The sequence below is a fragment of the Sarcophilus harrisii genome, chromosome 2 (genome assembly GCF_902635505.1).
Source record: "Sarcophilus harrisii chromosome 2, mSarHar1.11, whole genome shotgun sequence".
NCBI classification, from domain to species: domain Eukaryota; kingdom Metazoa; phylum Chordata; class Mammalia; order Dasyuromorphia; family Dasyuridae; genus Sarcophilus; species Sarcophilus harrisii.
In genome coordinates, this window is record NC_045427.1 from 35,425,495 (window position 1) to 35,452,086 (window position 26,592).

The following is a 26,592-nucleotide window of genomic DNA, read 5'->3' on the forward strand; positions in this document are numbered from 1 at the left end:
AATGAAGCTGTCCCTGTCCTCTGGAAACTTAAGGACCAAGCAGCTATCTGTAGGCACTGGTGAGCAGGGTACTTATCATGTATGAAGAAAGCAAATGGGAAAAAGCATTGAGGTTCATTTTGGACACTAAGAAATAAAAGAATTGCCCATCAAAACTACATGGATTGGCTCAAGAACAGGAGATAATAAAATGAGGGAAAGTAATAAATCATGGGAAGTTGTGAATGAAGTAACCATACCCATTAGTTAAGTGCCATGGAGCAATGGGCCCAAGGAATGAGGACTTTCAAAATCTGTATAAGAATATCTTTTCATTCTTCCATTACCAATTTATAAGCATTAGGGAGGTGGAAAGCACAGTGGTGATAAGGTAAAAAGGGATACAGTTCCAAGCATAAGGGACAACTGGTGAAACTGCCTGGAGTTAGAAGTGGAATGTGTCCGATTTCATTCTCATGTTGTGGACACTTTCTGCTAAATCTTGGAGTACATCGGTGTAGAACATTCCACATATTGGAATTTTTAGGGTTTTAATAAGTTTTAATAATTTTTCCTCTCTCCTTTTTTTCCCTAAAACATTTTTTTGTTATATGGGGATAGCTCTCTGGGAGGGAGGGAGAAGAGAAATATAAGGGAAAATTAGGTCATGTAAGAAAAAATATCAATAAAACTTATTTTTAAAACAATTATCTGCATTTCCAGGGGAATGACCAATTTCATATTAGGTGAAGGATGGATTAAGTTTTATGAATCCAAACTGTACCAGGGACTATCTAGGACCTATTTCCCAGTGGTTTCTGCATCCTTCCAATAATGAGTAGAGAGCAGAGGCAAGGAGAAAGTCCCATTATCTTGGCTGTCTCCTCAAAGAGGATTATAATCAAATAAAGAGAGGGGAATTAAAAAGAGGCTTGTCAAGGATTGTTCCAAAGAGTTTCCAGTTATTGCTGCACAAAAAAATATAACATGGACTCTTGTGCCAAGACTGACTACCCATTCATCTCATTAAGGATGGTTAAGTGAAGACACAAAAAAATCCTTCCACAGGTGCATATTGCCAAGGAAGCTGTGTTGAATTTAGGCTCAGAGGTCCTGGATTCATGAGTGCAGAAATTCCTTTTATCTGACATGGTCATATTTGAACTCAGGTCCTCCTGACTTCAGGGCTGGTGCTCTAACCACTGCGTCACCTAGCTTCCCCTAAATAGGCATTTGTTTAAAGAAGAAATCAAAATAATTTAGTCATATGAATAAATGTTCTAAATCACAGCAGCTTAAACTGTGGGTAGATCCCATGTGGGGTCATGTCACTGAATCTGGGAATTGCAAAATGATGATTTATTATCAATAAATGTCTGATTTGCATATTTATTTTATATACCTAGATACTCAAGTATATAGTATGACAACAGAAAAAAATTTAAAAACCTTGCTCTAATAATTATTAATTAGAGAAAGAAATTAAAACACTCAAGTTATTCTTTTATATTTACCAGATTGGCTAAAATTATTGAAAAGTAAAGAAACAAATGTTGGAGAAGATGTGGAAAAATTGGGACACTAATTCATTGTTGATGGAATCACTAAACTAACCATTTTGGAAAGCAATTTGGAATTATGCCCAAAGAATCATTAAATTGCCTAAATCCATTAGCAATGCTACTACTAGGTCTATTTACAAAGATGATTAGGAAAAAGGAAAAGAATCTCTATGTTCTAAAATGTTTATAGCAGCTTTTTTTTTTTTTTTTGTGGTGGCAAAGAACTGGAAATTGCAGGAATGTCCATTATTTGGGGAATAATGGAACAAGTTGCGGTGTAGGATTATGGAATACTTCTGTCCTATAAGAAATGATGAGCTTACTGATCTTAGAAAAACTTGAATAGCCTGGAATGAAATAACAAAGAGTGAAATGAACAGAGTTGAGAGAACATCATATACAGTAACAGCAATATTGTTTTTTTATTATCATAGCTTTTTATTTACAAGTTATATGCATAGTAATTTTTCAGCAATGACAGTTGCAAATCCTTTTGTTCCAACTTTTTCCCTCCTTCCCCCATCCCCTTCCCCCAGATGGCAGGTTGCCCATTACATGTTAAATATGTTAAAGTATAAGTTAAATACAATATATATGTACATGTCCATATAGTTATTTTGCTGTATAAAAAGAGTCGGGTTTTGAAATAGTGTACAATTAGCCTGTGAAGGAAATCAAAAATGCAGACGGACAAAAATAGAGGGACTGGGAATTCTATGCAGTGGTTCACAGTTATCTCCCAGAGTTCTTTCGCTGGGTGTAGCTGGTTCAGTTCATTACTGCTCTGTTGGAACTGATTTGGTTCATCTCATTGTTGAAGAGGGCCATGTCCAACAAGAATTGATCCTCATATAGTATTGTTATTGAAGTGTGTAATGATTTCCTGGTCCTGTTCATTTTACTCAGCATCAGTTCATATAAGTCCAGGCCTTTCTGAAATCATCCTGCTGGTCATTTCTTACAGAACAATAATATTCCATAACATTCATATACCACAATTTATTCAGCCATTCTCCAATTGATGGGCATCCACTCAGTTTCCAGTTTCTGGCCACTACAAAGAGACCTGCCACAAACATTCTTGCACATACAGGTCCCTTTCCCTCCTTTAAAATTTCTTTGGGATATAAGCCCAGTAGTAGCACTGCCAGGTCAAAGGGTACAGCAATATTGTTTTAAGAGAGACTTTGAGCAATTAAATGATTTTTACTGTTATAAATACCCAAATTGACTACAAAGGACATATGAAGAAAATTTTCTTTGCCTCCAGAGAAAGAACTGATAAATAGGATAGATAGATAGTAATGTTACATGTGTGTGTGTGTGTGTGTGTGTGTGTGTGTGTGTATGAGTGAATAATGGTAGCCATCTCTAGAGTGTGTGTGGGGGGAACTTCTATGATAACCCCATATATTTAAGGACAGTTAGTTGTACATAATAAGCTTGCAGTTTCATGTAACCTCCCATTCTGAGCAGTATCAACCCAAAGGGCTAACCTTTTGAAAAACCAGGCTGGATCAAGAAAGAAACATAAAGTCACCTAAGAAACAAGAGTGAGTAGGTTTCCCAGAAGGAATCTTCTTGGTTTTTCTGAGGCAAGTTTTGGGTAGACTCAGGATAGACACTGCTCAGGATAAAAGTTCTGTGTCTCTTGAGAATCATTCTCCATGATTAGATGGGTTATTATGTAGGAAATGAGGTCTACTTCACTTCACATCTAGTGGATCTACCCACTGTGCCACCTAATCTAGAATCATGAATGAAGAGCTGGAAGATACCTCAGAGACCAGCTTTGTCAGATAATCATAAGTGGTGATCATAAGTGGTGAGACTTGGGTGAGACTTCCTTGAGTCTTAGTTTCTTCATCTATTAAATGAGAGGGATTAGTACTCTGAGGTCCCTTCCAGCTCTTCATTCATGATTCCAGGCTAGGTGATATAGTGATCCAGAGCACTGAACCTGAATTTAAAAAGACCTGAGTTCCAATCCAGCCTCAGACACATATTAGCTATATTCTACTAGTCAAGTCATTTAATCTCTAGCTGCCTCAATTTCCTCATCTATAAAATGGGAATTATAACAGCACCTACTGCCCAGAGTTGTTGTGAAGATCAAATGAGTTGATGATTATAAAGTACTTAGCACAGAATCTGTCATATACTACATACTATATAAGTGTTAGCACAATACATATATATGCACATACATATACATATATATAGAAAGTCAGTTGTTAAACATTTACCTCTGACTAGTTTCAGCCATCTACACCCAGAGAGAGAACCATGGAAACTGAGTGTGGATCACAACATAGCATTCTCACTCTTTCTGTTGATATTTGCTTGCATTTTATTTTCTTTTCCAGTTTTTTTTCCTTCTTGATCTGATTTTTCTTGTTCAAGACATACACATATTGGATTTAACATATACTTTAACATATTTAACATGCATTTAACATGTACCTGCCATCTAGGGGAGAGGGTGGGGGGAAGGAGAAAAAAATTTGGATCACAAGATTTTGCCAGGGTCAATGTTGAAAAATTACCCATACATATGTTTTGTAAATAAAAAGCTATAATAAAAAAAGATGCGTGCATCTATGGAAAAATAAATTATTTACATTATGATATAGAAAGAAAATGATTGTGATGTAATAATAAAATGCATTAATGAAACCAATTATTTTAAAATAATGATGAATGATGAAATAATGAAATGAATGATACCTCCTCCTTTGAACTCATGCCTTAAGTAGCAGCTGAGCATTGTGAAGGGAGACTGCCTTCCCTCCAGTCTCGCTAAACAAGTCTCCCAAAGTAATTTGCTTAGAGCCAGGTATCAACCAGTTTGTCAGCCAACAAGCATGACCCAGTTAAGAACAGGGTGGGACATTCAGCCTGAAAGCAATTTTTCTCCCCTGATTATCAAGAGGACATAATTACCTCATTCTCTTCTCAGTCCTTTCCTGATTAAGAAGACTCTATAGCAACTGCAATTCAGGAGATAGCCAGAAGGTGGCAGAAATTCATCCCACAGGAAAAATAAATAAATTAAAAAAATAAAACAACACCCCCCCCCAAAAAAAAAAAAAACAGTCCAGACATCAAAAAGGGGCATATGGTAGAGAGAATAAACCAGTAGAACGTCCTATCCTTTTCCCCATAGACTTCTCAGTATTAACAGATGACACTGGCAGCTCTCCAGAGAATTAAGCATGGGCAACAGAGACAGGGAGATAATTCAATGGAGACACCAACTTAGGCGCATGAGTGGTCTTGGTTAGGGAGTGTTACCTAACAATGGATATTCCCCATCTGTCCACTTTTTCCCACCGATTTCACTCTAAGCACACATATGCCTCATTTTCATGTTTCTTCTACCAGAAGGTAGAGTAGTAGAAGTGGGCTTCTAGTGGCAGTAAAAGACTCCCCTTTTGGTTGTAGGCGCAGGTTCTTCATGAAAGAATTCATCAACCAGAAGAGTTTTAGGTGACAGAAATGGAAGTTTATTCTTGGATGAGAAGTCAGCTTTGCCAGAGAAACTGACTTCTTCAGTGGCAAAGTCCTATTAGAGAAATGGAGGCTGACACTGAGAAGAGAATGCCTTCTCAGAAGGCAGGAGTCCTGGCAGCTATACCAAGGGACAAAGCATAGTCCTGCTTTGGACATTCTGCAAAGATATGATTAAATTAGAAACTTGTTATATGATAAGCAGATCTTGGTGGGGGTCTGGGACAGCCTGAGCTGATCAGACCAAGATCTCCCAAATGAAATTGTTTTGAAGGCTTTTTCAGCCTGAATTTGAATAGAGATTGGCTATTAATGGGGTGATTTGCCTTAGAAATGGCCCAGTTGGATGACACCACTTAACTTGTCTGGGGAGATATATTTCCCAGGAGGGCCTGAGGCTCGAATAACCCTTCTTTACAAATCAAAAGGGGACACAATTTTAGAATGTTAATTTTACAGATTAAAGAGAACACAATTTCACACTTCTGTCATGGAGGACAATGTTTAGCTGTATACATGAAAAGGGGAGGAAGCTTCCTTTGCTATTTATCTTGCTGTGAATCATTACATGTCTTTTTTTTTTTAATTGTAGTTATGAAGTGGTATTGACTCAAATCATATCTGGATCCTATAGTAGTATAGGAAGAAATGATTGGATAGATGGAGAATGGGTCAACTTTAAGGAGAAAAGGAATCCAGAAGGAAAGTCTAGGAATACCCCCCATACAAAAATTCTTTTATGACAACATCATATAAATCATTATAATATGGGACAGTAAAGGCATGGTAATAACACCACCTCATATTTTTGTAAAACTTTTTAGATTTTTTCAAGGCATTTTCATGTATGTCTCTAATCTCATTTTCTGAATACAGTTGTATTTATTTGGAGGATGTGAAAACTGAGGCTGGAAAAGGTTGAATAATTTGGCTTTGGATTCCCCTATTCCCTCCTGAGCAAATGGAGCAAACAGAGTGAATCACACAGCTAGTAAGTCTCTGGAGCCAAATTTGAACTCAGGAAAATGTTTTCCTAACTTCAGACCTCATACTCTATGTGCTACGGCATCCCCTATCTGAGAAATAATATCTATACATGCAGATATGTAGATATAGGTATATAGATATAGATCTATTATATAGATACAGATATATAGGGACAGGAATATCTATCTATATATACACATGCATATGCATATGTGTGCATGTGTACTTATACAAACATATAAACACACATCAATACACACATATATACATACATACACATCTATATCTATCCATATATATGTGTCTGTGTGTTTATACATGCACACATACACACATAATTTTAGGGAGGGTTTCCTGTTACAGTTCTAGATTTAAAGCTGCAACTGACCTATAAGACCACAGAAATACAGAAACTGGTCTCCAAAGGGAAGGTGATTTATTAAAAACCACACAGTTAGTGTTGGAGCTCCTTCCCTAATATGTCCTAAGCTAAGATTTTTCAGTGGTCAATGAAATGAGAGTCAATGTGGTTGAAGCCCCTTTCAAGCAACTATGAAAGGCCAGAACACTTAATCAGGACCTATCATGGTCCCTAGTGATTTCTGCTGGCACTTGATGTATGTGTTACCAGGGGCTGAGAACGATTAGAGGAAAACCTCTCCAAATGCTATATCTGTGAAGGAGCAACTGTGAATGTGGGGTGACTCATAAGCTTGACTGTTCCAGTGGATCTCAGTCCATTAAAGAAACCTGTCAGTCACTAGCTAGGTGAACTTGGGAAAATATCATGACTTCTCTGGGTCTGAATTTCCTCATATGCAAAGTAGGAATTAAAATACCAATCCTGATGATCTCACAGGTATATTGTAAATGTGAAAATGAGATATGTTTGTAAAATGTCTTGAAAAGTAGAGAACCTATGTAGAAATAGGGGTTTTCAATACAGGTGTTTCTATGTTTAAGTAGAAGGCAGTATTGCACTGGCCTCCCAAGTTGTGGGTCAGGGTAACAGGTTGATTTTTGTTTGAAGATGTACAGATGAACCAGCCAGGGAAGGCAGCTGACTCGAGAGTAGAGGTGATACCAGTCTGATTCCGGTAAAAGAGAAAAGGTTTCACTGCTTCAGGTGTTGTGTACAGGTCTTTTAAGTTCTTCTCCTAAGGGGCATAAAGAAAAAGTCCGTTAGTAGGTGTGTAAACAGACGAGATAAGAAACCATTGATTTCACCAATCCAGTATTTGATAAACATAAAATGCTTGCAGAATAACTCCCTATGTATCAGAAATTACTAGGAAAACTGAGAAAAGGTTTGGTAGAAATTAGATTTAGATCACCATTTTATACCATATATCATAGTAAGCTAAAAATGAATAAGCAACCTAAATATTGAGGATTATATCATTATAAAACTAGAAGATAAAATTCTTAGGGAAATATGGAGTACAGGCAATCATATGAAAAAAAAGATCATTTCAATTACATGAAAATTGAAAAGCTTTTGTACCAACAAAATCAGGTTTGAACATGTTCTAGGTTATCTATTACTTCCTAAAATTTAGCAACATAAACTGACTAATACTTCAGGTGTAGTTTGACTAGTGCATACTGTGTACATTAGAAGTCCTACTTGATTTTTTCTGAGAATTATGTTGCTAATAAGGCCTAAAGTATAATTTGGTTCGTGGCTTCTGTTTCACTCTGTTAGTTCATATTGACTTTACTATTAGAAGCCTTCCTATTCAAGCATCTTTGAAAATAATTTTAATTGATAAGTGGTCTTCTAGATTTAATTTGGGGAAGGGAAGGAACAAGGAGATTCTTCTCTCACTCATCTCTAGCCAGGACTATAGGTCTCGGGGGGGAAAGATATTCCCCCAAAGTCAAAGATTTAGGAGATAGCTTTCTCTAACAAATAAAGCAGGAATACTTTAATTTAAAACTAAATGCTTATTTGGAAAAAGGAAATTATGCCCATTATGGGCTCTAACATCTGGTCCAGCCCTGAGGTGAATGGGATTCTGTGGAGATTTTTTGGGGGGGGCAGAATTTAAAAAATAGAAGGAATGAAGTTTGCTTCCAACCCTCAAGAAGGCAGAGTTGAGCAGACCTGGATCCAAGCAAAAAAGGAGAAATATAGAGATATGTGACTTGACTAGCGTGGGATTAGGTGAGATTTAAATTCAAGTCTTTTGAGGTCTTTCTAAAAATCTTCCCCTCTCTTCCTTCCTTGATGGTCACTGTAACAGTCTCTTGAATCTTTTCCTTCTTTTTACTTCTCTAACTGATATCCAAGGGAACAGAAGTCTTTCTTTCTTTCTTTCTTTCTTTTTTTTTTTTTCTTTCTTTTGCTTTCTCTGTCTTACCTCCATTCTCTTAGGGAGGACAAAGCAGTAAAGAGCCTATTGGTTTCTAACTTTTTCTATTTTAATTAATCAAGGAATAAGCTTATATTGAACACCTACTTGAACATCATGCTCAACTTTGGAATAAAAGGATGGAATGCAAAGAAACAACACTCAATAGACTCTTTTCCTTCCTCACATTTTCTCCCTTTCTTTAAAAGTTGGGAAATTCACATAGCCTTCCATGAAGGCAAGTATATTCTTTTCTGCAATAATTGTCATACTTCAAAATTCAATTTTCATTCTATAGAACCCATTGTTAAAGATTCACATATTTATATTGAACATATATTGAATTTATAATATCTTCTGATTCAGAGAAATATTCTTGAACCTCTTGTTGAGATGAGTACAACATCTCAAGTTGTACTGGATTTATTTTGAGGTCATTGTTGAATTATGAATTTCATCTGTACATTATGGGCTTCATGATTTCCATTAAATACTTTTCTCCTAAATGCTTTGCTTATAAGAGTGACATTTTGCTTTTATTTTGTTTAAGAGTTCTCTGGGCAGTGTACTGGTCTGTGAACAAATCTTGAGAGATTTGGAAGGTTCGATAGCATTATAATTTATCACAACTCCAAGATCTTTTTTAAAGGACTTGGATTTCAATACCAGCAGTATCATATAGTAATCATGTGACTGCAGAAAAGTCACTTAGCTTCCACTGGCCTTAGGTTTCTTACCTATAAAATGAAGGTATTATACTAGATGACCACAAAGATGTCTTCCAGCCCTAATTTATAATATTGTGATTCTGTATTATGTTCATTCATGTCTTCTTAGTTTGGTTGTAAAATTATTTGGTGGGGGAGAGGGGAGGTGCGCCAGTAAACAAATTAATTCTTAATGAATTTTATCATATTAGATTTTGATCACTGTTCTAAGCTGTCAAGATAGGTTTCTTTAAAATTATTGCTTAACAAATCATATCCATAAAAAACTAGGTAGTACAGTGGATAGAACACCAGCCATGAAGTCAGGAGAATCTGAGTTCAAATCTGGCCTCAGACACTTAACACTTCCTAGATGTGTGACCCTGGGCAAGTCACTTAACCCCAATTGCTTCACACACACCCCTAAGATACAACAAAAACAAACAAACAAACAAAAAACTATTAATTATATAAAACTGATACTTTGGGCTTTTTCCCCTCAAGTTTTACTTTTATCTATTTTCCACAACTCACCACCAATATTAGGATGGGCTGTTCTCCACTCATTTTACAATGTAGACAACAACCTGATGCCTTTATGCCCACGTATATAGGCTCCCCCTTGTCTTTAGGAAGGGATTCATCTCTACAAGGTAATACCTCCAGAGTCACTGGAAATTGAATAGAACAAAAGTGGTCAGGTCAATTATACAGATAGAATTAGAATTATTGTAGCAGTAAGTCATTTGGGGAAAATATAAATGGGGGGAGAAAAATTACTTAGAGTTTCTGTAATCACTGGGTCAGTAGCTCACACATATGTCCTAGGTCTCTATGTATCTCCTTCAGGGACTTGATAGAAAAAATCCTCAAATCTTGAGTACTTCTGTTCTAACCCCTATATTTGTTCCCATCTATATAATTCCTGTGATTAGGTCTCTATCATGCTTTAGTTATTCCTTCAACAAGCATAAAATTTTTTTCTAACATTTTTATTTAAAGTTTTGAATTCCAAATTCGATTCCTTTCTCCCTCCTTTCATCCTCTTTCCCTGAGATGGCAAGCAATCAAATATAATGTGTAATTATATAAAACATTTCCATATTTGTACAAGAAGACTCAACTGAAGGAAAAAAATGAAAGGAAGGAAATGAAAAATAGCATGTTTCAGTCTGTGTTCAATCAATATCAGTTATTTTTCTAGAGGCAGATAGCATGCTTTATCATTAGTCCTTTAGTAATCTTTCAACGTTCTCTCACGGTACTCTCTCTATTGTGCCTAGGTGTTTGTCTGTTCTATCACCTATACTAGGGCTTAATAAATGTTTTGTGGATGTAATATATAATGTAATAATAGTTTATTACTCTCTTGGATCATTGTATTGCTGAGAATAGTTAAGTCATTTATAGTTTTTCATCAAACAATATTGCTGTTAATGTGTATAACAATCTCCTAGTTCTGTTCATTTCATTACGCATCAGTTCATATTAAGTCTTTCCAGATTTCTCCAATCATCCTGCTTGTCATTTCTTATAGAATAATAATATTCCATTACAATCATATCTCACAGTTCAGCCATTCTCCGGTTAATGGGTATGTCTTGGATTTCCAGTTCTTAGCTACCACAAAAAGAGTTGTTATAAACAATTTTGTACAAATAATTTTTGTATGATATTTTGTACAATAATTTTTTTCATCGACTATTTCTATGACTGTTCAATACCACTTAGCAATTGTATTGCTGGATGAAAGATTAAATACAGTTTTATAGTCCTTTAGGCATAGTTTCAAATTGCTCTTCAGAATGGCTAGTTCAATTTACAATTCCACGAACAATACATTAGTGTTGTAGTTTTACCACATCTCCTCCAACATCTAACATTTTTCTTTTTTTGTCATCCACTCTGGTAGCTGTGAGATGGTACCATAGAGTTATTTTAATGTGCATTTCTCTGATCAATAGTGATTTAGAGCATTTTTTATTAGACTGTAGATATCTTTGATTTTAAAAAAAATCATCTGTCAAATGGGGATAATAATAGCACCTACCTCCCAGGGGTGTTGTGAAGATCTAGGTGAGGTAATAATTGTAAAATACTTAGCACAGTGCCTGGTGCATACAAGATGCCATGTTAGCTATTATTATGATGAACTTTTATGTAACTAGGGTTTTGATCGGAAGGAATCAATTTGGAAAGTACAATCCAAGAGCTACATTCTTCTGAGAATAACCAAAGAAGGAGTATTATATCTGAATCTAGACATATACTAGGGAAGATCAAAGATGTTTGGAGGGAGAGAGTGAGATAGAAATAATAATATCATGATACCCTCTTCAGAAACTGGAGAAAAGAGCACAGAACCTCCATAGAACTACTGGAGTCTGTCTCCTCATACCCACAGATAACTTATCCTTCACCTCTTCTGAGTCAACATACAGAAACAATATTTGGCTCTTCATCTCTACACAGAGATAGATCAGGCCTCAGATCATATCTACCCATGCCCCCTTTGAAGCCCCTCTATACATTTAGACAAGCCATGTGAACATTACTCTCACACATAGGTACCACCAACTTTCCAATGTAGGATTTGCAGAGAAAGCATTTTTGCTTTGCAAAGAAAGCCTTGTTAGAAGGCCTTTCTTTGTCCAAGATTTCTTTCTATCAATGAAATAACAACCCCAGTTCCTATTTCTACCAAATGCACAGAAAATAAATTCAAAATAGAGCCAAAATAATTTCTGGGCAAAGGGCATCAGTGATTGGATTGTACAGGCTAGATATTCTATGAGAACTGTCCCTTGAGCTAAGTTAGAAAAGGAGCTAAATATTTCGAGGCTGAAGTTAGTGGAGAAAGCATCCCAGGAAATGGGAACAACTTTGTAAAATCTTGGGGATAAGAGTTGGAATGTCATACAGGGAAAAGCAAATAGCTAATATGACTTACACATGAAGTGCATCAAGTTAGCAAGTTAAGAAACTTTTATTTTATGAAGTACCTATTGTTTCTAGGCATTGTGCTAAAGGGTAGGGATACAAAAATTACAAAATAGTCTTTATATCAAGGAGATCATAATCAAATGAAGGAGATAACATTTTTTAAACCATCTACACAGGAGAGAAGTGCACAATAAGCCTAGAAAAGTGGGCAAGAGTCAGATTGTGAATGGCTTTTAAAAACTAAACAGAAAAGTTCTTGTTTGATCCTAAAGACAGGAGAGAAAAATACAAATTGGAAAAAAAAGGACAGAGTTATGTATGGAAGAAAGGTGTGGAAAGAAAATTAACAGCAAACCCATAGCCAAGGAACAGAGTGTCCAAACGTAGAATAGACCAAACAGAATAACTTCAAGAGAAAAAAAAATACTAAATGGAAGTCAAAAGGTTCATACACTGAAAGAAAATATAAAGTATCTTATAGCAAAAATAACTGACCTGGAAAAATAGATCAAGGAGAAATCATTTAACAACTACTAGACATCAATCATTCTAGAGAACAAAATAGAACAATGTCCAAAGAGCTATAAATTCAGCATACATTTTGATCCAGCAATACCACTACTAGGTCTGTATCCCAAAGAAATTTAAGAATAGAGGAAGCACCCAAATGTACAAACATTTATAGCAGCTCTTTTTGTGGTGGAAAAATATTAGTCACAAAAGAGATGCCTATCAATTGAAGAATGGCTGAATGATTTGTGGTGTATTGTTGTGATGTAATATTATTGCACCAAAGAAATGAAAAGCAAAATGGCTATAGAAAAAGCTGAAAAAATTTATATTAATTTATTCCAAGTGAAGTGACCAAGACCAGGAGAACATTTTACACAGTAATAATAGTGATCAAATGTGAAAGATTGTTGAAGACAATGCTCCAAGTCAATTCCAAAGAACTTATGATAAATAACGCCATCCATATCCAGAGAAAGAACTCTGTGTACAAAGTGAAGCATGCTCCTTCTCCTTCCCATTTGTTTTATGCTTCTTGCTTTTTGTTGTTTGGGTATTTTTATTTTTGGTAACATGGCTATGATGGAAATGTGTTTTGCATGAAAAAATATTGATATTGAGGAAAGAAATCAGTGGACTTTCTGAAAGCTATAGGAAGGGGAGAGAGAATTGAGGAGGGGGAAGGAAGAAGAGAGGCAGAGAAAGAGTATCCTGTTTAATAAATCACGAAAATCATGAAAGAAAATTGCTCTCTCTTTTTTCATTTTTTAACATTTTTATTTAAAGAAATTCTTTCTTCTCTTCCCTTTCTCTTTCCCCTGCCAGCTCCCTGAGATGGTAAACAATCAAATATAGATCATACATATGCAATTATGTGAACATTTCCATATTAGTCATTTTGTTTAAGAAGATGAAAATAAAATAAAAGATTAAAAAAAGTGAAAATATTATGTTTCTGTTTGTATTCAATCAACAGTCAATTATTTCTCTGGAGGCAGATAATATATTTCATGATTAGCATTACTGACAATAGTTGTCATTCACAGTTTTTCACTGAGCAATATTGCTGTTACTATGTACAACATTCTCCTGGTTCTGTTCACTTCATGCATCAGTTCATGTAAATCTTTCCAGATTTTTCTGATATCTTCCTGCTTGCCATTTCCCACAGCACAATAATACTTCATTTTAATGATATATCACAGTTTGTTAAGTCATTTCCCAATTGATAGAAACCCCTTCGATTTCTACTTCTTAAGCCATTGCAAAAAGAGTTGCTATAAATATTCTTGTACAAATAGGTCTTTTCCCTTTTTGCTCTGTCTCTTAGAGGTAAAGAACAAAGTTTAAATAAAAATAATCTATCAGTCCCTTCCTGAAAGAAATCTTAAAGTGACTGTGCTAGGATTCCTAATATTCCTAGGAACATCATGGCCCAAATCCAGAGTTTCTGGGGCAAGGAAAAAAATATGAAAAGCAGCAAAAAAGAAAGAATTCAAGTACCAAGGAACCACAGAGTCTGGATCATATATGATTTAGCAGGTACCACTACAAAGAAACTGAAAACATGAAACACAATATTCCAAAGGGCAAAAGATACAAGCTTTAAACTTACCCAACAAAATGGAATATAACCATAAAATAGAAAGTAAATTGGATCTTTAATGAAACAAAAGAGTTCCAAGGATTCTTGAAGAAAAGGCAAGAGCTTTAAAGAAACTCTGAAATACAAATATTAGTGAATCATAAAAAGATGAATGTAAATAACCAATTGGAAAAACTTTTTTAAAGGATGATGTGCTTGTATTCTAATGGGAAGGAGAGGGATAATACAAGCATCCCTTACAACAGAGATGTCAACAGGATGGAATAATTGGAAGGTATAAATAAAAGTTTATACAAACAAGGAAGGGATGAGGGGACCTCATACAGAATAAAGTGAGCAGAATTAGGAGAAAATTTACATTATACCAACAATAGTGTAGAAAGCAACAATTTTGAAAAACTTAAGAATTTTTATCAAGAAAAGGATCAACCATTATTGGTTGACAAAGATGTGAAATGCTGCCCATTTCTTGACAGAGAGGTGATGCACTGGATATACAAGAGTGAGGTGTATTTTTGGGTGTGGCCAATGTGGGAATGCATTTTGCTTGGCTATGCATGTTTGCTGCAGGCTTTTCTTCTTTTTTCTAAGGGAAGGTGGAAGAAATGAAAGCAGATCCTTGTTAGTTGATAAAAATAAAATTTAATTGTGTCTGAATATAGACAGAAGCATACTTTTAAAACTTTTTTTCTTGAGGGTTTTTTGGGGGCATCTATGTTTTCTTTCTCATGACTTTTATGGAAATGTTTTACATGACTTCATATGTACCTTCTCAATGGAAGGAGGGAGAAGGCAAGAGAAAATCTGGAACTCCAAGTTTAAAAAAACCAATGTTAAAATTATGTTACATGCAGCTGGACAAATAAAATATTAAATGATTATGTTGTTTTAAAAATCAAATTTAAGTTGTAAAAGAAATTAAGGGGGAGTCATCGGGACTTTCTGAGCAAAAAAAAGATGTCATCAGACCTAAGCATAAGGAATAATACTTTAGCAGTTGTATATAGTTTGGACAGAAGAGAGACTTGAGTCAGGGAATTCAATTAGAACAGGAGTTCTCAACCTTATGTCTGTGAATAGGATTTAGGGAATCCATAATCCTATATGGAAAAATGATCATTTTTTATTTCACTAAATCTTAGCTAAAAATAATCATTTTCTCCAATTATTTAAACTTTTTCCTTCTAAGGAGTCCTTATGCTTAATGATATTGTCAAAAATATCCATTACAAAAAAATAATTAATTATGATAATACCATACTATTCCCAGGGAGAGGGGGTGAGAGCCTGAAGAAGGCTGGTAGCTGTGGGATTGAGGGGAAAGGGTAGAAGAGAGAAATGATGTAGTGATGAAATCAACAAGACATGGCAATCAACTGGATCTGTATTCTAAAGAAATCCTAAAAAAGGGAAAAGGATCCACATGTACAAAAATGTTGTTAGCAGCTCCTTTTGTAATGGCGAGGAATTGGAAAATGAATAGATGCCTATCAATTGGGGAATGACTGAACAAGTTATGGTATATGAAAAGCAATATTATTGTTCTATTAAAAATTATAGACAAGCTAATTTTAGAAAGACTTGGAAAGATTTACATGAACTTATGCTGAGTGAAGCAAGCAGAACCAGGAATGCATTTTATGTAGTAACAGCAAAGTTGTGCAATCATCAATTAAGAAAGGCTTGGTTCTTCTCAGTGGTTCAGTGATCTAAGGTAAACTCAATAAACTTTTTATAGAAAATGCCATCTGCATGCAGAGACAGAACTATGGAGACTAAATGTAAATCAATACATGTTATATTCACTTTTTCCGCCCTTTTTCTTTTGTTTTATTTTTCCTTTTGTGTTTTTTTGTTCTGATTTTTCTCTACCAAGATAATTTATAAGGAAAATGTGTTTTTTAAAATGGATGTACATGTATAACCAGAAAAAATGTTGTTTCATTGTGTGACTGAGGAAAATTAAAAAAAGAAAAAAATACATAGGAAGAAAAAATAAGATATAACAATGGAATATGGAATGATGGGATCCTTATAGATTATGAACTTGGGTGATTGAAATAGAGGTTTCTTCAATAGAAACAGGGAAGTTGGAACGAAGGAGTGGTTCTCCACTGCCTATACTTTTTGACTCCCAAAGCTAGACACTTAATCAGTTATATTGGACAACAATCATATTGTGTCATAAAGGCATTTCAGAGGGTCACTGGCAAGTCCATGGCAGATTTCAGTGAGGTTTCTCTGGGCAATTAGAGAGAAACTGAGAATTTAATACTCATTAGGTAGCTATAAATAAATGGCCCCAGAGTGGAAAGGTAGTTCAATGAGGAAGCACTGGACCAGAATAAAAGAGACCTGAGAACTAGTTTTGGTCTTTCCCAGCTAAGTATAAGCTTGAGCAAATTACCTAGCTCTTTTTGGGCCTCAGTTTTCTCATGCATAAAAAGAGAGGAAGGTGGGTGACTGTTGATGTTTTATCTACTTCACTAAATTCTTGTAAAATTTACAGAAGCTCATGGGAAGCATGATTCTCAAACAGTACAATGCTATGCAAATACAAGGACATTGGAATCACTGGTCGCAAGGTTTAGGGGTCTAGAGAACTGACATCTCAGTTAGCATCCCCAGGGAAGGGATTGCATAGGACAGTGAGCTCAGGATCTGCTCCTGGGATCACTTTTATGGTTGCTTTCCCTTATTTCCCTTCTCCATCTTGTACCTTTTACATTCTCCCTCTTTCCCTCTTTTGGAGAGGAATGAGAGTCCTATCTAGACACTGTCTTTGAAGTGTTTTCTACAGCTCAACTCATCTGAGCATCTTCTCATTCTCTACTTCTGTTTCTTGCTCCTTATTTCTGTCTCCGTTGAAAAAGCATACTTTGACTCCAAAAAAGGGCTGATCCACCTTTACTTTGCATTTCCACACTGATGTATGTGGGGGTTTCACCACCTCAGTTAAGCACAATAAATTACACATTTCTGGAAATTAAAGTGAAAACATTTCCATCCCAAGAAGTCATTGTGAATAGAAGGTGGATTTTCCTCCTAAAAAGAGACAATAGGAAGGAGTTTTTGACTCACCTGGGTTCACATTTTCTCCATGGGGAGTTGCTATAAGTGTCCCATTCTGAAGAATCCAGACCTGCTGATGGATGTCACGAATTTTCCCAAGAGAAGGATATTCCACACTTTGTGACTCTTGATGATAGTCTGGAGTTTCCTGCTTTCCTTCCCTCATATCACTTGGGCTGAGGGAAGCTGGAATAGAAGAAGGTAAAGGTTCTGAGTAATCTTCCCATAAGAAATGAATTCTCCTAGTGCTCCCAAGTCTGTAGCAGGATTGATTGATGATCTTTCCTCTCTTCTAGGCCAAGACCCAGGGGAGAAGTGAGAGGAAATGCACAAGTTGGCCCATTGTGACCTCTATTTATGTGGATCTTTTCCTATAAATCCCTCAGGTAGAGCTCCCTCTGAAATTCTGCTATAATCCCCTCATAGAGATGGTCAAAGAGGGGACAATTCCTATTTTAGTCACATAATGTGATGGCTTTAAAAAGCCTCACTTGGCCTGTTTTGGAAGTTTTAGCAAAACATGACTACTAGGTGCTTAGAATCAAACAGAACAAAGCAAAAAATCATCTGTATGATAGCCTTTAGCATATTTAGAGATGTCTTTGCCCCTCTTTCCTTTCCTCTAATCTTCTCTTCTCTGGGATAAACGCCTTCTACTGATCTCTGTAGAATGCAAAGTCTTTTTATCATCTTAGTTGTCTTGATCTAGACATTTTCCAGCTTATCAATGAACTACATATATCTAGCACTTCTTTCCTTCAATAGGGTCTATTGTGAACTTTTGGGTTACTGCACTCACCTATTTTAAGGAGAATATCATTATACCCCAAGTTGATTTGTAATTTGTTTCTGCAAAGGAAAAGTTCATGAGATCTTTGGTGAAGTTTCCTTACCTGAAGGCCCACCTTTTATTTCCATAGCTGAGTGGATCCCTGTAGTACCTACAGAGGTAAAAGAGTCAGTGATCTAAACAATTGAACGTAAAAGAGTATCCAGGGACACTCCCAAACAACCTCATACTTGCTGTTGAGTGATGAGGATTTACTATTAGGAAAATCAGAATGGGAGCTATATACCTTCTCCCAGAACATCCTAGAAGCCAGTGTTGCAAAAGAGTTGATGAACAACACCTCAAAAAGAAATGCCCATCAGTCATCCCTCCAATATTGTGATTTGTTTCCTGAAAAACACATCATGTGTGTCTGTCCCTGGAGATCTTAAAATTGAAATGATGACATTTTTGCTAACTAGGCTCCCCTCTCAAGTCTCAAGTTCCAGAACTCCAAAGTCTTGTGGAATATTGGGACAAGTTGCAAGTTTCAGAAGTGGGGAAGAGATTACCCTTCTCCCCTTCCACAATGGTACTGATGAATGGAAAAATCTAGGTCATATTCAAACCCTGTGCATAGGCAGATCAAGCTCCTACTGGTAATTAGAGGCAGAGGAGCCTCAGCAAGAGAAAGATCCCGAAACAGATATTTCTGTTCATAAGTTGAACCTGAGAAGAGAGTACCTGAACCAATTCTTAGGCTCCTGAGGGCTTGAGCTGTATGTCTTTCAGATCCCAGAGGCCCAAGCAGATTCTTCTGATATTTCTCAGCCTTATTCATAAAAGCCAAGAGGACGACATTGTATCTCTGCAGCTCTACACAATGACACGAAAGGAGAGCTATTTCCTGGTATCGTGGAATCCTGCAGAACAAGTATCCTTTGTAAAGAGAATTCTTGTTGTGCAAGTGGCTGGGCTGAATGGCCCCTGAGATGCTTTCCAACTCTTAATATGCATTCTGGGAGGAGGTCTGGGCTTCCCAGGAGCATGGGGTAGGGAAGATGTGAGCAATAAGTAAACAAAAGCAACTCAGTGTCACTGTGTGTTTCTGTTTGTGTTTTCCTTTGTTTTTTTTTTTTCTTTCTTTCTTTCTTTCTAGGTTTGTACTGGATAGGTTGAATAGGGATAGAAAGTCCCTCATAAAAAATAAGATAGAAACCCCATAACTGAATTCTGTATAATTTTAATGACCAAATTTGTCCCAGAGAAGAGATAAAAAAATATACTTTCCTCCTTTTTTTTTTTTTTTTTGCAGGGGTGAGGGAATATAGTTGTAGAATATTATTACTATATTTGCTTGATGTGTCAACCAAGTATGAGAATATATATCATATCTATATATAATATATATGTGCAGTGTATACATGCATATATGGTTGGTGTATTTTTTAAAAAAAATCTTTTATTTCTTTTTTAGTCTTTAGTCTTTTTTATCTATAAATTTATGTTGGTATTTTATTCTTTATTACATTCAATGGGTGAGAAAGGGAGTCAAATTTAATAAGAAGTGAAGGTTATATAAAAGCAAATTATCTCTTTAATACTTTGAAGAACTTTGTTAGTCATCAAAGGGAAGCTCATTAGAAAACCCCACTATTCCCTTTTTAAAAAGTGGGAACATTTTGCTTTCTCTCAATCTGTTTTACTTCTATTTTTTAAAATATTATTCAAAGACTAGTGACAGATACTTAGCAATAATAACCCCATTTTTGGTGACTAGAATTCATCACATACAACATACACATCTCCTTTACTGTGAATTTTAATTTTGTGTTATTCCTCCTTGTTCTCTTTTTTCTAGAACAAAGGTCATCCTCCTTGATGAAGAAAAAATAAAGTGGGATTTGAATAGTTCTGTCTTCTTTTCACTAACCATCATCAGCATCTCTGTATTTGTCATACTCTACACATTTTTCATAATCTAGACATTTTTCTTCTTTCCTCAATCTAGTTTCAAAAATCTTTCTTTTAAAAAAAATCCTCACATTTTTTCCTTTTTTTTTTTTTCATTTTTTTTTTCCATTTTTTTTTCCATTTTTCCATTTTCTAAATAGTTTGAAAATTCAAGTTTTTTTTCTTTTTTCAAGAAAAGCATAGCCAAAATATTTTAAGAATGCACAAATGTAGAAAAAAGCAAGTTTAAAAGGAAATAAAGACAAGAAGGAAAGTTTTATTACTGTCATATTAAATTTAATATATATATTTTAAAATTCTATGTAATAGAGGTTCAAAGTGTCATTTACAATTGTCTTTTACTATTCTTCATATGTTAAAATGTTCATTTTATGTTTAAGTTAATATTTTTTAAAAGAAATTTAAGTTAAATAATAAAGAGAAAAATCAATAGAATCTAAGGAAAAACAGACCAACATTGCAATTTTGTTTCTATGTTAAATTCAAATTTAAAAACATACTGTAAACAACTAAAGTTTATGGTTTCTTATACAACTTTTGGTTCTTTTGAAGTTGAAATATTCATGGTTTTAGTGATTATCTCATTCACAACATTTTTAAAAAATTTCAAATGTTTTTCATAATTATTCCAATTTAAAGTAACTTTAAAAAGTAAATATTATGCCTTTCCAGCTTTGACTCAGTTGAGGATCTTTTTTTTTTCAACTGGGAAAATAAAGAACACTCTAGGATAATGGAATTTGAAAATTAAAAAAAAACTAAATTCAAAAATGCATTTCCTGGGCATTCAGAGATTCTCTTTAGATGACTTCTACCCCTACTCCCTCCCACTATTTTTTCTTTTCATTGAAATTGTTTCTATTTGAATCTTCAGAACTTTATTCTTGAGAGTTCTCATCATTCTTGGATAACTTCTACTTTAGTCCCTTGTCTTCTCTGTACAATTCACAAGTACTGACTTCAGATTAGTTGCTATCCTTATAAATAACTTGGAGAGATATGAACTAGATATACAATTAGATAAAATGAGTAGAATTTAGTAGTCTTTAGAGGTTTCAACTCAATTTGAAAAGAAGTATGTGGTGGACAGATCCAAAAATCTGTTTAACATTGTACTATTTAGTATTTTTATCCATGAGTTGAGTTTTATCCATGAGAAGCAGTTGCTTGTTTATCAGATTTAAAGATGGCCAAAAAAAGAGGGGGGCAATAGATTAACTAATATATTAGGTGATGAATTTGGCATCCCCCCAAAATCTTGACAATCTATCACTCTAATAAGATTTTCCCCCAGCTTCATGTAAAAACAATTTTAACTTTCATTTTTAAAACTTTGAATTCTGAATTCTTTCCTTCCTCCCTCTTTATTTTTACCTTCTGTCCCACTGAGAAGGCAAGCAGGTTATACGTGTGTTATCATGCAAAACCTTTCCATAATACTCATGTTATAAAATAAAATAGAAGCAAAAAAAAATCAAGAAAAAGAAAGTTGAAAATGTATGCTTTAATCTGTATGTAGACCCCATCAAGTCTTTCTCTGGGGATGTATTGCATTTTTCCTAAATCCTTCAGAATTATCTTAATTTATTGTATTGTGGAGAACAACAGTAATTCACAGCTGATCATCTTGCAATGTTGTTTTTATTTTATACACAGCATATTTCACTTTGATTCAGCTCATGTAAGTCTATCCATGATTTTCTGAGAGCATTCTGCCATCATTTCTTATATCCCAATAGTATTCTATTACAATCATAAACACCAATTGGTTCAGCCCTTCCTCAACTGATGGACATCCACTCAGTTTCCAATTCTTTGCCTCCAGAAGAGAGCTGAAATCAATATTTTTGTGCACAGAGGTTCTTCCCTTTTTGTTTTTTCTCGTTTACGATACAGATCCACTAGTGGCTTTGCTAGGTCAAAGGGTTTTTATAGGACATGGTCTTATAGTCCTTTGGTTATAGTTCCAAATGCTTTACAAAATGGTTGAATCATTTCACAGCTCCATCACATCCCCTCCACTATTTATCATTTCCCCTTTCTGTTCTATTAGTTGATCTAATTAGGTATGAGGTAGTAACTTAGAATTATTTGTTTCCATTTCTCCAATTAATTGTGAGAGCATTTTTTTCCTATGGCTATAGATAGCTATTATTACTTTATCTAAAAACTGTTCATATCTTTTGATCATTTATTAGTTGGGGAATGGCTCTTTTTATATAAACTTCTATAAATTTGACTCAGTTCTCTATATGTTTGAGAAATGAGGCCTTTATCAAAGAAATTTGCTTCAAAATCTTCACAATTATGATTACTAACTGTATTTCTCTCCATTCTAATCCCTCCACTTATCCTATTTTCTCTTTCCTTTCATCCTGACTTTTCTCAAAAATGTGACACCTCCCTTCCCAATCTGTCATCTTTTCTATCCCCCATTTCCCTTCTCTTATTCCCTTCCCTCTCTACTTTCCTGCAGGGTAAATTAGAGTTATATACCCAATTGAATGTGTATGTGTATTATTCCCTCTTTGAGCCAATTCTGATGCCATCTGACTATTCTTACAAATTTAATCTGACTTTAAGAAAAAGGAATCCTTAAAATAGAGCTGTTCAGGGGCAGTTAGGTATCACAATGGATAGAGCACTAGCCCTGAAGTCAGGAGGACTTGAGTTCAAATCTAATCTCAGACTTAACACTTCCTAACTGTGTGACTCCTCAGGGCAAGTCACTTAACCCCAATTGCTTCAGCAAAAACAAACAAAAAAATTAGAGCTGTTCCAAAATAGAATGGTCTTCCTTTAATGGTAGAATATCCCTTCTAATTTAAGGAAAGGCTAAATACCTACTTTTTGATACATGGTAAAGATAATCCCTATTCAAATACAGTTTGCCTTCCATGATCTCTGAGATTTCTTCTGATGCTATTGTCTAGTTAATGGCAGATTCCTGACAAACCCTGATACAAGATAAAGTTGTGTGAAACTTTTCCTCAGTGAAATAGTCCAAAAGATGTGGCAATTATATGCCTCTGCTAATGGTGGAACATTTATTCTATAGTCTGTCTATTTTTAGACATCATTTCCATGTTACTTCCTAGAATTATTCTTTTTTTAAAAAAAATTTAAAATTCTTTAATTTAAAAATTATATATATGTTTTAAATTTAAGCCTTATCTAATATAGCTAAGATTCTCAATCCAGGGTCTTTGCTTATAATTGAATGCGAGAAGCTATAATTCTGTTACCTGATTGACTTCTATTTGCAAGGTCTAATTTACTTACTTATAATGTAATGGCAACAGTATGTTTTTTTTTCTAATACTGCACTAAAGAATTCTGTTATCTTCATGAGAATATGCTGTAATGTTTGATCAGAGCAGAGTTTCTTAAGTTGAAGAATTAACCCAAAGCCCAGTGATTCCAGTTTAGTAAGCTTTTATTTCTTATGGCCATGAGGATGAATGATCATATCCAACACCAGGTCCAACAACCATTAAAAAAAAAAAAACCTTCTCAAACTATATGGGGTTAAATATTTTTACATTTTTTTGTGGGGGGCAGAATTCAACCAAGGGTAGTAAACAAGATAAATGAAGATCTACAAGGGAAGAGATTAATGGAGAAATATAAGTAGATAATAGAGATACATAGAGCAGAATCACTGAGGCTGGGCTGATGTGTGTGGGAGGGTGTGGAATATTTGGAGAAAAAAGTAAAATATTAACAGATAATTAATTATACCTAGTTTATATATTGTTCTACTTGAAGGAAACAAAGTTTCCCATGGGAAAACATCTGCCCATAGTTCCTTAGATGAGCAATAGCTAAACTACCCATATCTTTCTGCAATAATTATAAACTTTAGAAGAACAACAAAAGAATGTCTGGGATCTGTGATTCCAGTCCACTTTGTAATGTTAAAGAAATAAGACTGATAACTTTTACTAACTCATACTACTATATCCTGGTTAAAAAAAAATTATATTCAGGAAGCCTCTCACCTTAATCAGTGGGTTCTAAATCTGAAGATCAAGAGAATATCTGTTTGTTATAGAAACTAGGAGAACTATTACAATGTTGAGCATTAGAAGAATTGTGAAAGACTTTGTATCTGCCAGCCGCCCAATTATACAAATTCGACACCAACATTTTGTTCTATTATATTGCAAAACCTGGGAACCACAGGTAGCTAAAGGCAAAATGTATGTATTTTTGTTGCAAATAAATAGTCTTGATCAACTGAATGGTAAGTGTGGCCTCTTACTTAGATCAAAGTTACATTCAAATGTAACCACTAATTATGGATGTCTTTCCCAAGGCATTTAGCTAAGCAGGGAGCAGAGTTAAACCAAATTGCTGGTAGACATGCCAGAATCTACTGAGGGCTTTTTTTTAAGGTGAGAGAGATGTGGGTCTGTCTGTAGGCATCAAGATACAAGCAGAGAGAGAGAGAAATCGAAGATTAGAGAGGAAATGAGTGTGATTGTGAAGGGGATCCAATAGAGAGGATGAGAGAGAATGAGATAAAGGCTATGTGTAAAGAGATTGGCCTTGGGAAGGAGAAGGAATACTTTACTTAAGAATATTGGGAAGGAGGCAATAATAGAAGATATGAGAGGCTCACAGGTGGATTAGGAGACAGCACTGAACTTGAAATCAGGAAGATCTGAATTTGAATTGTGTCTTAGAAAATTTATTAGCTATGTGATTTGGGCAAAGCGTTCAACCACTCTCCATTCAATTTCCTATTCTATAAAATGGAGGGGTTAGATTGGATGACTTATAAGGTCCCTTTAAGCTTTGATTCTCTGATTTTATAAATATATATATGATTAAGGAATACATGTGACTAAGGGTCCACCAGAAATCTTTCCCTCCAGAGTACATGCACTGAAGGGCCTTGATGTCAGGGACCAATGTGATAAATGCTTCCTGATGTTCTCTTTGGGTCATTATATTATCTCTGGTAGACATCTAATCCTTGCTTTCTCATGTTGTAACTCCTGGCGTTAGTGTTCCAGATTGCTCTTTGCTACCATATTCTGAGCTTTAGTTCTTCAAAGTCATCTACTGCTCAACATTCAGGGGAGATTCTCTAACTCTGCACATCTCATGCCTCTTCTGAGCTAATTCAATTCTGTTTTGCTCCTAGAGCACAGCACCTTCTCTGATGAGGGCATGGTATGTTGGGCAGTTTGTGCCAGTGTCTTCCATGTCATACAATCAATTCTAATATTCTCAAGAGAGATCTTGAGAGTGTCCTTGTATGGTTTTTTCTGACCATCTTGTGAGTGCTTACCCTGTGTGGGTTCTCCATAAAATCGTGGTTTTTTTTGTTGTTGTTTTTTGTTTTTTGGCAAGCATGCATTTGTCATTTGAACAATGTGGCCAGCCCACTTTAAAGCTCTTTAAAGCAGAGTTTGAATGGTTGGCAATTAGTTGAAGAAAGGACTCATTGTCTGGTATCTTATTCTGCCAGGTGATTTTCAGGATTTCCTAAGACAATGGCCATGGAAGCAATTAAGTTCCTGGCACAGTGCTGCTATATGATCCAGATTTCACAGGCATACAACAATGAGATCAGCACAATGGCTCTGTCAATCTTTAATTGATAGTCTAATATCTCTCCTCTCCCACACTTTCCTTCAGAGCCTCCCAAATGCTGAGCTAGCCCTTGCAATGCACATTTCAACTTCATTATTAATATGTATATCCCTAATAGGTAAGTAAAATGAGTAGTGTATATTAAGAAGGAATACTCTTGCAAAAAAAAAAATCCAAGAACTAGAAGGAACAAGCAGCAGTATTTGGTTAAAGGGAAAAATAAGAAGTGATTTTTGTCATCAAAGAAAGACAAAATAGATTAGGAGTTTGAGAAACAGATCACAAGCCTGGCAAAGAGGGATGATATAGTAGTCAGTCATTTAATCAGTCAATGGGCATTTATTAAGAGTTCTTTTGTACTAGACACTGTGTTAAGTGCTGGGGATGAAAAGAGACATAAACACAGTTTCTGCTATCAAAGAGTTCACACTCTAATGGGGGGCATAAACATGTAAATGTGCAAGTGCAAGATAAATGCAGTAGATATTTAGTATTTAGTAAATCTTAGAGAGAGAGTATTAGCAGTATGTGAGGCTTGGAAAGACAATGGAGAAGGTGAGATTGGAGCTAAATCTTGAAGGAAACCAGGGAAAGTAAAGAAGTAAAGAGATAGAATACTGCAATTATGGGAAAAAGGACTAAAATTGAGTTGGGAAATGGAGTTTCCTATTTGAAGACCAACAAGTAAGTCCATATAGTTAGGTTATAACATGTGTAGAGGGGAACAAAATATAAGAAGACTGGAAAATTAGAAGGAATGTAATGAGCTTTGAATGACAGAAAATTTTATATTAGATCCTGAAACTATTAGGATGTTGCTGGAGTTTTTGAATAGAATGACAACATGATCAGACATACTTTAGGAAAATTACTTTGTCAGCTGAAAGGACAATGGATTGTAGCGAGGAGAGACTTGAGGAAGGGAGACCAATTAGTAGGCTATCAAAATAATTTAAGTAAGAGATGATTGAAACTTATAAAAGTGCAGTGAGTGGAGAGGAGACACATGAGAGAG

At 35.2% G+C, this 26,592-nt stretch overlaps 1 protein-coding gene across 1 annotated transcript; it reads right to left on the minus strand.

Moving 5' to 3' along the window:
- Positions 1–6,325: 6,325 nt before the first annotated feature.
- On the minus strand, positions 6,326–18,963 carry LOC100922868 (interleukin-36 alpha-like). Its single transcript, XM_031949892.1, has 5 exons — positions 18,744–18,963; positions 18,124–18,171; positions 17,240–17,416; positions 9,634–9,770; positions 6,326–7,195 (listed from the first exon to the last, which is right to left on the minus strand). The coding sequence occupies exons 1-5, from the start codon at positions 18,838–18,840 to the stop codon at positions 6,956–6,958; spliced, it is 699 nt and encodes a 232-aa protein (XP_031805752.1). The 5' UTR covers positions 18,841–18,963; the 3' UTR covers positions 6,326–6,955.
- Between the last annotated feature and the right edge of the window lie 7,629 nt (positions 18,964–26,592).